Source organism: Paralichthys olivaceus, chromosome 22, assembly GCF_024713975.1.
Source record: "Paralichthys olivaceus isolate ysfri-2021 chromosome 22, ASM2471397v2, whole genome shotgun sequence".
Classification (NCBI taxonomy): domain Eukaryota; kingdom Metazoa; phylum Chordata; class Actinopteri; order Pleuronectiformes; family Paralichthyidae; genus Paralichthys; species Paralichthys olivaceus.
In genome coordinates this window covers 13,623,705-13,633,774 of record NC_091114.1, presented here as the reverse complement: position 1 = coordinate 13,633,774, position 10,070 = coordinate 13,623,705, and the positions used below count along the sequence as shown (strand labels likewise).

General features: G+C 43.6%; 2 protein-coding genes and 1 non-coding gene across 5 annotated transcripts; 1 reads left to right on the top strand and 2 right to left on the bottom strand.

Moving 5' to 3' along the window:
- The first annotated feature begins 296 nt into the window (after positions 1-296).
- ankrd53 (ankyrin repeat domain 53) lies at positions 297-3,476 on the top strand. Of its 3 annotated transcripts, XM_069519151.1 has the most exons (7): positions 297-507; positions 811-904; positions 1,940-2,139; positions 2,280-2,444; positions 2,527-2,647; positions 2,746-3,227; positions 3,341-3,468. In XM_069519151.1, the coding sequence occupies exons 1-6, from the start codon at positions 350-352 to the stop codon at positions 3,208-3,210; spliced, it is 1,203 nt and encodes a 400-aa protein (XP_069375252.1). In that variant the 5' UTR covers positions 297-349; the 3' UTR covers positions 3,211-3,227; positions 3,341-3,468. The 3 variants fall into 3 exon arrangements, with proteins under 3 accessions (XP_069375252.1, XP_019967716.2, XP_019967715.2); XM_020112157.2 differs by having other exon boundaries at positions 303-507; positions 2,746-3,476; XM_020112156.2 differs by lacking the exons at positions 297-507; positions 811-904 and adding an exon at positions 1,552-1,839 and having other exon boundaries at positions 2,746-3,476.
- Positions 3,477-3,951: 475 nt separating this feature from the next.
- On the bottom strand, positions 3,952-9,259 carry tex261 (testis expressed 261). The gene is made up of 6 exons (XM_020108540.2): positions 8,604-9,259; positions 6,879-6,958; positions 6,649-6,802; positions 6,475-6,542; positions 6,204-6,306; positions 3,952-5,270 (listed from the first exon to the last, which is right to left on the bottom strand). The coding sequence occupies exons 1-6, from the start codon at positions 8,671-8,673 to the stop codon at positions 5,155-5,157; spliced, it is 591 nt and encodes a 196-aa protein (XP_019964099.1). The 5' UTR covers positions 8,674-9,259; the 3' UTR covers positions 3,952-5,154.
- Positions 5,708-5,780, bottom strand: trnak-cuu (transfer RNA lysine (anticodon CUU)). The gene has a single exon. It is a non-coding gene; the product is annotated as a tRNA-Lys (tRNA).
- Positions 9,260-10,070: the final 811 nt, after the last annotated feature.

The window sequence follows — 10,070 nt, the reverse complement described above, 5'->3', positions numbered from 1 at the left end:
CATACAGGCACAGGCAGAGACGTAGGAGGAGAGAGCGGGTACGAGGATGAAGTATCTGCCCGGCCTGCAGCCACTCATCTGTCTGTGTCTTTCTGCCACACAGTCACATATAAACTCACGTTTACTGAACATAATGGACTCAAGAGGAGGGGTTTACTTTCAGTTTTATTCAAGAGACAGAAGAATGACCATTACATGATCAAAGAAGAAGAACAAAGGCTATACTGTGTCTTCTTCTCTGCTCCTAAAGTGCATTACTGGTGTCTTCAAGTTTCATTCAATGTGTTTTTGTTGGATTCTCAGACTCTGTGTCTGTTTTCCTTTGTTTTGCACGAGCTGTTTACCTTGGATGGAGATACTTTGTACTACTACTATACTGGGATTGTACTCTCAGTTGAGGAGAGCATCCGGACTCTTACTTCGACCCTGCGGGGGAATCGGGGCGGTTTCCTGTGTTACCACGGCAACCATGGAAAATAACAAGAAACCCGGAAAACGGAGACGAAGGTAAAAAATGTTTTTTCTATTTGAATAGTTTATTCTAGTTTTATATTTACTCTATATATAAGACAATTTAAATAATGTGCATGGATCAAGCTGAGCTGATTTCGCTGTAGTTTGATATTTTAGCGGCTGTAAAAGGAAACAACAGAAGTAGAGGTGGACTGTTAAAGCTGTGGACTGTTAAAGCTGTTAAAGCTGTGATTCTAAGTATTTTAATTAGTAAACTTACCACAGAACGTGACTTATACATCACACTGAAGCTTGAATTTATTTAGTATTTATTAGTCTGCACGATTCTGTCTGCAGGAACGTTTCCCACCGATCTCCCCGGGACAGACGCTCGTTCCCCGCAGCTGCCAGAGGCCGATCAGAGGAGCTGGACTTCTTTGTTAACACACAGGTACACACACACAGGTACACACTCAGGTACACACACTCAGGTACACACTCAGTTTGATGAGATAAATTAATACCACGAATAGTTTTTGAGTTATCAGCTGACTTCATGCAAAGCGCAGAAATCATCAGACACATCTAGCGCTGCAGGATAAAACTTATCGATGTCGTGTTCATCAATAGCGATGCAAAGGAAAGTTCAACATGTGTGAGTTGCTCGTGCATCATGCAAACGTAGTGAGGAGGGTTCACACGTCATCGGATTTGGGGGGAAAAAAGCGTTTTGTGGTGATGTTTAAAAAAAAAACATGAAACCAAACCGACCCACATCATTTCAATCTTCCAAACGATCCCTTTAGTATCACAACTAAGTAGTAAAGTGCACACCTCCACCACACACATACATTTAGAAAAACCAGACTTCAACCAAACCTTTGAAATCCAGAAGCTTCTGCCAGAGAGTTAGTGTCATGGGGCCTTGTTCAGGGATTCCCACCCATGGTGAGGTTGCAGTGTCCTGCACATATCTCCACCCCATCTTCAGTTATCCTCCATGTTTCCTTTTCAAACACCTCAGCAGCTCAGCTCACTGATGAGCAGGTGTGCTCAGGCCCTCAGGTTGCAGCTGATTGGCTGGAGAGGAATCACTTCCTCTTTCACAGCACAGTGACAAACCTGAAGGTGCATTTATGTGCTCCTCAGAAAGTCCCATTTTCCTCAGTTGGGACGTTGGGAACACGCCAACGTTCGTGTGAAGGAAAAGCACGGGTGTGAGAGATGTTATCAATGAAGGCCTTCGACCATTTAAGTCAGCGAGAGCATGACTTCCTGCAGCCATTGTTAATGTCATCAGTTGTGCTTGTGCTTTTCCTGCTCAGACTAAGATCTGTGGAGAAAAGCCTATTGGTCATTATCGCCCTCTCACTCGTCTTTGCTCAGGTGCTTTGACTCAGTGTGAGCTCAGGTCATGTAGGAAAAAAAGGTTGTGCATATGAATTAAACAGTACTGAGACGACGCTTTGTGTGTTCGGTCCTCCAGGGTCTGTCTGCGCTCCACATGGCCTGCCTTTACGGCCAGCTGGGTCCTCTTCGGGTCCTGGTGAAGACCACGTTGGACGAGCTCGACAGCAGCGATCCTCAGGGGCGCCGGCCCATCCACATGGTCATGTCCTCCCAGAGCTCGCCCAAGTCCGCCGCCTGTCTCAGATTCCTGCTGGAGAACGGAGCAGACATCAGTGTGTAGGGGCCTTATTTTGAAATGTTCCTCAAAATACATCTCAGAGATGAAAATAGAGAGAATAAGAAGTCAGATGAATGATTCAGTACATGATGATGAACAGCCACAAATAAGATAATAACGTTTCATCATTTCTAACCAGAACCACAGACTCCGGGCAAACACCGCTGCACCACGCGGCTGCCGCAGGCCTCCTGGACTGCGTAGAGATCCTGGTGCAGGCCGGTGCAGATGTGATGGCCCAGGACGACATGGGACACACACCTCTGGATTTGGCTCGCGTCTGGTCCCACAGAGACGTAGGGAGGTAACAAGCTGGAGGAACAATTCACGGCAAAATCAAAAGTCCAACAAGTTTCAGTTGCTTAAAACACAACTTGTCTGTGTAGGTATCTGAGAGGCTGCATGTGGCTGGCAGAGAAGAAGAGAGAAATGGAGGAGAGGAAGCAAGTTCGGGTTCTATACAGGGATCTTGTTGCCGAGGCCAAACTGAATGAGCTCAACAAAAGGGTAAGTATGTTGTAAATCAGTAAAACAGGACATCACATAAATTACCTGAATTCAGGAATCCAGATTTCTAGCTTCACTTCCACTATATGTGATTTCAGATTCTTATAGACAGGAAGATGAATGAGTGGGCGGCCAAGAAAGGTTTACCCAACATCAAGGCTTTCTCCCCCAAAGTCATGGTGAGCCAGTACCACACAAAGTGCCTCTCATCCGATCACGATACATCTAATGTGGGTCTGAGGAAGCTCAAGCCAAGGCCGAGGGAATCCAGGCCTGACCTCCATGACAGTGTCATGGTGTGGACGGACAGCAGTGGCGGGGGGCGGCCTCAGTATATCACCAAGTGGGAGAGCATGCCTCGTTACGCCCCTGACGTGCCTTTGGACATCCTCAAGAGGGTGTTGTTCCCCATGGCGTCCAGGATCAAATCCCCTCAGGACTTTAAGGCGCGGGTCATCGAGGAGGTCACGCACAGAAGATGCCCCCAGGGAACGAGCCGCTCACCCTGGACGGAGGTGGCCGAGCACCTGGTTGAGGTGTTGGAGCCTGGATGTGAGCGCTGAAAGAGCTTCAAGTTCAAGTTGTGTAAAATGTATCATCGTAACATTTAATTGTTTTATTTAGTTGCAAGTAGAAAGAACAGGATCGTGTGATGTATTTTTAGATTTAACATCATCATAGTTTTTCATACAGAGTTCTCACAGAGTCAGCTAGCAGGAGACGTCAAGAGCAGAAACGTCCTCATGAAACACCCGGCCATCTCATAACCTCAGCTCTGAGTGACAAACCTGAAAAAGCCAGACTCTCCAGAAAGCAGGATGAGTCGAGGGGCGAGGAGTAAACCCTGAGTGAACTGGGTCACCTGTCACAGATGTACCCCTGCACTTTCACTGATCCCCCCAGGGGAGTGAGTCGGGATCCAGGTGAGGGCTTGTCAACAGAGTATGTGTGTGTGTCTACGGGCGGTGGCCTGTCAACTAGAGCTGTGGGTGTGTATGTGTGTGAGTGTGTGTGTGTGTCGTGGTTTTGTCTTTTCCCTTCACGAAGCACTTCACACCTCAGTGGGGGTCAAAGTGCACACTTGCCTCGGCCTGGTGCACCCACTGTGACCGGGCCACATGGGACTTGGGTAATTTAACACCATTCAGATAAACAGTCTGACACAAATATATATTCTTGTACTTCTATTTCAGTGAGGACACTCGTTGGCATAATTCACCCCCAATTCATACCCCACCCTCAACATCCGCTTGCCTCCATTTCCTCTGACACAACCTGTGGAAAGAACCATTTAATCTTCCAAATTATTTCAACAAAATCTTTTATTTTATTTTACAATTGAGTGTTTAACAGGCGACAATTATCCACACTCGAGAGATTGTTAGAAAGAACTTCTGTCTCTTCAATCGAACTTTCACCAAACCAGATTGAGCAGCGTTTTGTCCCCAACACCAAGAGTCCCAGCACAGGTTTGATCTTCAGAAGTGTTTTCATTCGTCTTTGACAGTGACAAAAAAAATCTGTTTGTTACTGTGACTTCTCTAAAAAAAAAAAAAGAAAAATCCCAAAAAAAGGGTGGGAATCTGAGGAGTAACAGAAAAAAATCTCACCGTGCGTCGTTTCCGTGGTGAGGTGTTGATGATTTCCTCTCTTGTAGCTCATCAAATTGAAAGGGAAAATGAATCCTATCAAACCACCTTTGATTTAAACCCTGTTCATCAGTGTGCTGTGACAGGGCGGGGCTTTTATACCATGTCATACTTTGCAATCAAAAAAAGTACTTCCACAGATCAGAAGCTGATTTCTTCAGTTAACTACAGACTGAGCTTTTTCATTTTAATCCCAAGTGCTTCAGTGGCGACCTGTTTATTTTTACCTGCAGCTGATTGGCTAGTTTTATCCTTTCTAGGGTTTCACACCAAAAACAACAAAACACAGACGTCAGGATTAAGAGAGGAAGCACCTTTAAAATCTCCCAATCTCCAAACCACCTTCTCAACAGTCGTACTTTGTCTCCTGAACTATTTTCACTACTACTTTGTGTTTCCACTCTGATGAGCAGCAGGGTGTCAAGAAAAAAATAAAGATAACGATTTATCTGCCAAAAGTCAAAAAAAATTTACAGATATTTGTTGGTTGTTAATTTCAAACCTGCACACGTATATCTTTTGTACCAAAGCTTTAAAAATGGAGTCACAATAATAAAAGCGATGCGCTAAAGACAAGTTCTCGTCTGCAAGGTCTCTGGTAGATGTCGTTAGCAATCAGTCCAGACAGAGACAGACAAAAGTGGTCTGGGTAAACTCGTCGGCTCGTCCAGCAGAAAACTCTCCTGTGTTCATTGGTCCGTCCTCTTCGTGTGCTCTCTTTCCCCCTTTTTTGTCCTCTGCTTAGTTTAAGTCCTGTCCAGAAATTTTCACAGTCATTCCAGCCTCCCCCTTAATCTCTGGCACACACTCTCACACTCACCCCTGACCCCCCGAACCTGCACCCAGAGTCTGAGCTCTTCAGTACATTTTCTGTCGGCTGGGCAGCACTGCCTCCTTGAGGAAAGAGAACACGAGGAGGATCCCCGACCTCTTCCCTCTCTTGCCCTTAGTGAAGTAATTTGACACCACGTCATCTGAAAAGGAAGGAATGGAAACAGTTACTAATTATAACATATGACACCAATGATCCTGAGCACGACTGCAGGAGTCTGAAATCTGTTTAGAAGTCTGGACGTTAGGAAATGTGACCACACATGTGTGATGTGATTTGAAAAGTTGCTGGTTGTTATGTGAAATCTAATAAATCTGTTGTTTGAGTTCACACAGAATCTGTTTCGGCTTTATTGACCAACTTCATATACAGGGCAGTTTCCCCCAGTGTTACGTTCCTCTCAGTCTACTCACGCATAAATAAACTCACAGGAAGGGACATGGAAAATATAAATCTAAACAAATTAATTTAGGAAAATCTGTTCAGGTATAAGAGCAGATGATCCAGAATGAACAGTTCAATTACATGTGAAAAGAAATTCAAGTGTGGGAACAAATGGACAGTGGGAAAAGGATACTGCGCCCAACGTGGGGCTCGAACCCACGACCCTGAGATTAAGAGTCTCATGCTCTACCGACTGAGCTAGCCGGGCTGATGGACACCAGAATACCTGATGTGATCGATTCACCGACTTAACTCTTACTCTAACAAAGTAAACACACAAGAAAATTGCACTTTATATACATTTAAGAGTTTAAGATAATATTCTCACTTAATTGAATTATTATGAATTTAAATGTGGTCTTACAGGGGTATTTTTTTCAGCTGCTGTACAGTAAAAAATGGGGCTCGAAACCTGTAACTACCAATGTGTAGCTGAGGTGATGGATTCGGTCTGAACTCAGCAGCTTTTATGTGTCTTCAGTAGTTTTAGAACCATATCCAAACAAACGTGACAGATTTGGTGTGGAATCACATTTCTTATCTTTTTATAATAATGACTTCCTCTGGTTACAGCTGTCGCTGGTGCAGAGGCATAAAAATCTGTTTTGATATTCCCGGAAGAGAAGCTCACCTCCTTGCTGTATGGTGGACGGCAGAACATTTTCACCCGCTGACAGTGACACAAAGAAGGCAAAGGGGATCACCCAGAGGCAGATGGTGAAGTAGGCCAGCACCTGAGGCCAAAAAAGATAAGCGGAATAAGTTTTATCTGAATGATGTGTAACAGTAGAACATATTTCCCAAATTCATTACAACAAACAGTTATGACTAAGCGGATTAATCTGAATATTGGATATGTATAAATCTGAGATGTGAAAATGGCGCCCGCTCGAGATCCTTACCTCTGAAAATGGGTAATACTCTTGTGCAAAGTAATGGAAGGCCATGTAATGGTTCACCACTATCAACACTGCGGAGTGGAGACAAAGGAAACAGGATAGTGAGGAAGATGTTACAAGTTCATTTGAGGAAGATGCCGTTTGCAGTTGCTTTGTGTTTGAGTCTGTCGTACTGACCGCAGGAGAGGATGAAGTTAGGGGAGCTCAGCAGAATGTAGGGGAAGGTCTGCAAGAGGCCGAAGTACACCAGGTTGGTGAAAAGGCCAACTCCCACCATCAACACTGGGAAGCCGTCAAAAACATAGAGGCCTGCCAGCACACCTGTAGAGAACTGGACGCAATCACACATGAAGTAAGTGACTGCTATCAGCCTTCAATAAGTAAATTCTACAGCTGAACCTACTCACCAGAATCATGTATTTTATAATTCGACTGGTGGCTACTGTGTATTCTTCTATTAGTTCTGCCAGGTAGTACAGGCCAGCAGCTGATCGAGGACAAGTGATGAAAAGAAAAATCACAAAAAATGTTATGATATTGTTACTCAGTATTAAGATAAAGCATAAAACATAAATATTAAATATACATACTCGATTCTATTATTTAAGGGTCCAAAATTAAATATTTTTTGAAATGTAATAATGTAGTAGGGGATATATTTTAAAATATACCACACGTGTTTTCTATCCTTGATGCTGAAGACATGATTCAGTCGGTACCGAAAATGTGCTGCGAATCAATATGTAAGGAAAGAGACCAAGTAGCATCAGTCCATTCAAAGAGGCCAAAACAAAGAGCAACAGCTCATGGAACGTTTGTTCTGTGTCACACTTAAAGCAATCTGAACTTTCCAAAAGACAAAGATAAGATGATTCAACTTTCAAAGTCCATATTTGTCAAACACTATCCCAAAACTGTATTTGCTTCACAGTTTAACTTAAAAAGTGTAAACAAGACAAAGAATGTAAAGCAAACTACCCCACAGTGTTGGACAGATTTCAGCTCTTAACAGACACAGTTTCGACTCGTTAACAGTAAGAGTTTCAGTTTCAATCCTTCCAACTTAATTAATGTCTTAGATAAGATGTTCTTATTAACGGACTGACCTTTATTGTAGTATAAACTTTTTCACCAATGATTAACTCATATGTGAAAACTTATCAAACTTTATTAAAGGTAAACTTAAAACAAATGACACTGATCTTGTGTTTTGACATCTTAGCAAACGTGAAATCACTGAACCTAAATGATATTAAAATAAAAACAAGAAGTCTCTTCAGTAACTTCTGCTGCAGCTCACACACACACACACAGAGTGACCGGGTTACTGACAGAGCTGTTCAGGAGGAGCCACACCTGACAGCTGCACACTTACGTGGACACACACTCTCTTTGCCACGTATCATGCAGACGATCAGAAGCAAACTAAGAACCTCGCTAAACCAAACACCCTGTTGGAGCCGGTTTGTCGACAGCATTTAGTAACGTAAACAACTGATCACACCTCCAAGCTAACTTTTCTGAGCACTGAAGCTAGCATGCCCACCTTTGCCCTGTGCACACTGCAGCTGGATGCTACTTCAATCGCCATGCTGCAGACGGTGTCAAACACAAACACGTTGTTTGCTGACACAGACAACAGACTGATTAGTTTGTACTCTTTAAAACCCGGAGAGCCCTGTACAGTGAGAGGTAACGCTAGCATCTGTTAGCACACATTACTTCCAGCTCAAGAGTTGCCAGTGTCACTAGAAAACTAACAAGAGTTGAAAGTCCCGAGATTAAACGGTAAAACATGAATATTGCGAATTACATTTGTTTGAAAATAGATGACGTGATCGTGCTCGAAAAGGAAATAGATGCAAAACTAGCAAGCTAGCTAGCTAGCTAAGTGAACAGGTCAGTGTGTTTGTGAGATAACAGGCAACTTATTTAAAACTTGAGGAAGTTTTACTTTTTACACGCGTGTCTTATTAATAACACAACGATCAGTGCAGAGATGTTAAAATGATAAACAGCTGCGTTAACCTTTACCGCTGAACCTTTAAATGCTAGTTTTGATAGCGTTAGCGTTAGCAAGCAAATCTTGGCTAGCACGCTAGCAGTTGCAGGGCTTGTCATCGCGCACTTACCTATGGCGAGAGTGACGAAGGAGATGTGGATCACCAGCGACAGCCAGCTGAGCAAATAAATAAACCACATCTCTCTGCATATGAGACAACGCACACAAATAAAACAGAAAAACACAGATAGCTAGCTGGGTGCTAACTGCTACAACTTCCTCCCTCGGTGTCTTCAGTGCGAGCTGACGAGAGCAGGGGAGAGGGGACTCGGGCTTAAGGGATACAGGTGTGGCGGAGGCTGCAGCGCCACCGCGGTTTGGCGGAAGAATTGCAGTTGTGTTACACGTTTCAAAAAACGTTGTGTTGAATAAATTCAGGTCAGAATAAAATGGATGAGATGTTTGTTCCTGTCCATTGCTTAGTTTTTTTTGTCAGATGACTTCTACTCATTGTGGATGGCCTCATCAAACTTCAACCAGGAAATTATGTTTTGCCTCATGAGGACCAGGCTTTAGTCCCCGTGAGGTCGACGGGTCCAGACATGGTCAGTGTTTATGTCGGGAAAGGTCTCATACACAAATGCACGTCTCTCTATGGTTGAGAGGACACTCATTGACATAATCCATTTCATGACCCTAACCTTAACCTAAACTTAATGCTAACCCTAAAACCAAGTATTAACCCTCAGCCCACTGAAGTTGTGAGGACCAGCCAAAATGTCCTCATAATGTCAAATGTCCTCACAATGATGGTACTGAAACAAAATTGGCACTCATAACTATAGGCCCACACACACACACGTCTCGCTGACTTCAGAGGTCATTGACTTACATTGGGTTCTTGGAAACTTATTCTAACCTTAACCATAGTTACTACTTACCTCACCCAAAATGTAACTTAAACCTTACCTAATCTAAACCTCAAACTCATCTTCAACATAACATTTAATGATTCATGTTATGAGGACTTGATTTTTGTCCCCTAAATGTGTCTGTGGAAACAGATGACGGTCCCCACAACATGAGTAATACCCGGACCACACACACACACTATCCATCACGTGTATGAATTCAATAACATGGAGAAGGTGGCGGCCCACATCACTGTATCTGAAAAGCTCACACCTTTGAGAAACAATTAAAAATGTATGGTGCAGAGTGAAAAGGCAGAGGCTTTGGTAAAAAGAGCTAAATAAAGTAAATATATAATGTGAAACAGTGTGAAGACACTAAAATGGTGTCGGAATCAAAGGTGAGAGTAATTTCATCCCCTTTTCAAATGCTTTTAACAAAGGCACAGAGATAAGATGACGGGCATGGTGTGAGGCTGTGTGTGCTCACTCATGCATGCGTGCACTCATATATATACAGTATCTGTGTGGAGGTGAGAAAACAAAAGGCGACCTGCTGCATTTAAAGAGACTTTCAGCAGGGACGTGCACTGCTCACCTGAGGCTCTTATCTCAGCAACACCTCTGGGCTCTGGGTGTGAGAGCTTTAATGTGCCTAAATAAAATGGCAGCCGCCGTCCGTCTGC

Coding starts and splice junctions, on each gene's coding strand:
- ankrd53 (XM_020112157.2), top strand. CDS start 350: ATGGAGATACTTTGTACTACTACTATACTGGGATTGTACTCTCAGTTG. Junction 905..1,939: donor ACTTCTTTGTTAACACACAG/GTACACACACAC, acceptor TCGGTCCTCCAG/GGTCTGTCTGCGCTCCACAT. Junction 2,648..2,745: donor TGAATGAGCTCAACAAAAGG/GTAAGTATGTTG, acceptor ATGTGATTTCAG/ATTCTTATAGACAGGAAGAT.
- tex261 (XM_020108540.2), bottom strand. CDS start 8,673: ATGTGGTTTATTTATTTGCTCAGCTGGCTGTCGCTGGTGATCCACATC. Junction 6,543..6,648: donor TAACTTCATCCTCTCCTGCG/GTCAGTACGACA, acceptor TCCACTCCGCAG/TGTTGATAGTGGTGAACCAT. Junction 6,307..6,474: donor AGTATTACCCATTTTCAGAG/GTAAGGATCTCG, acceptor TTTTGGCCTCAG/GTGCTGGCCTACTTCACCAT.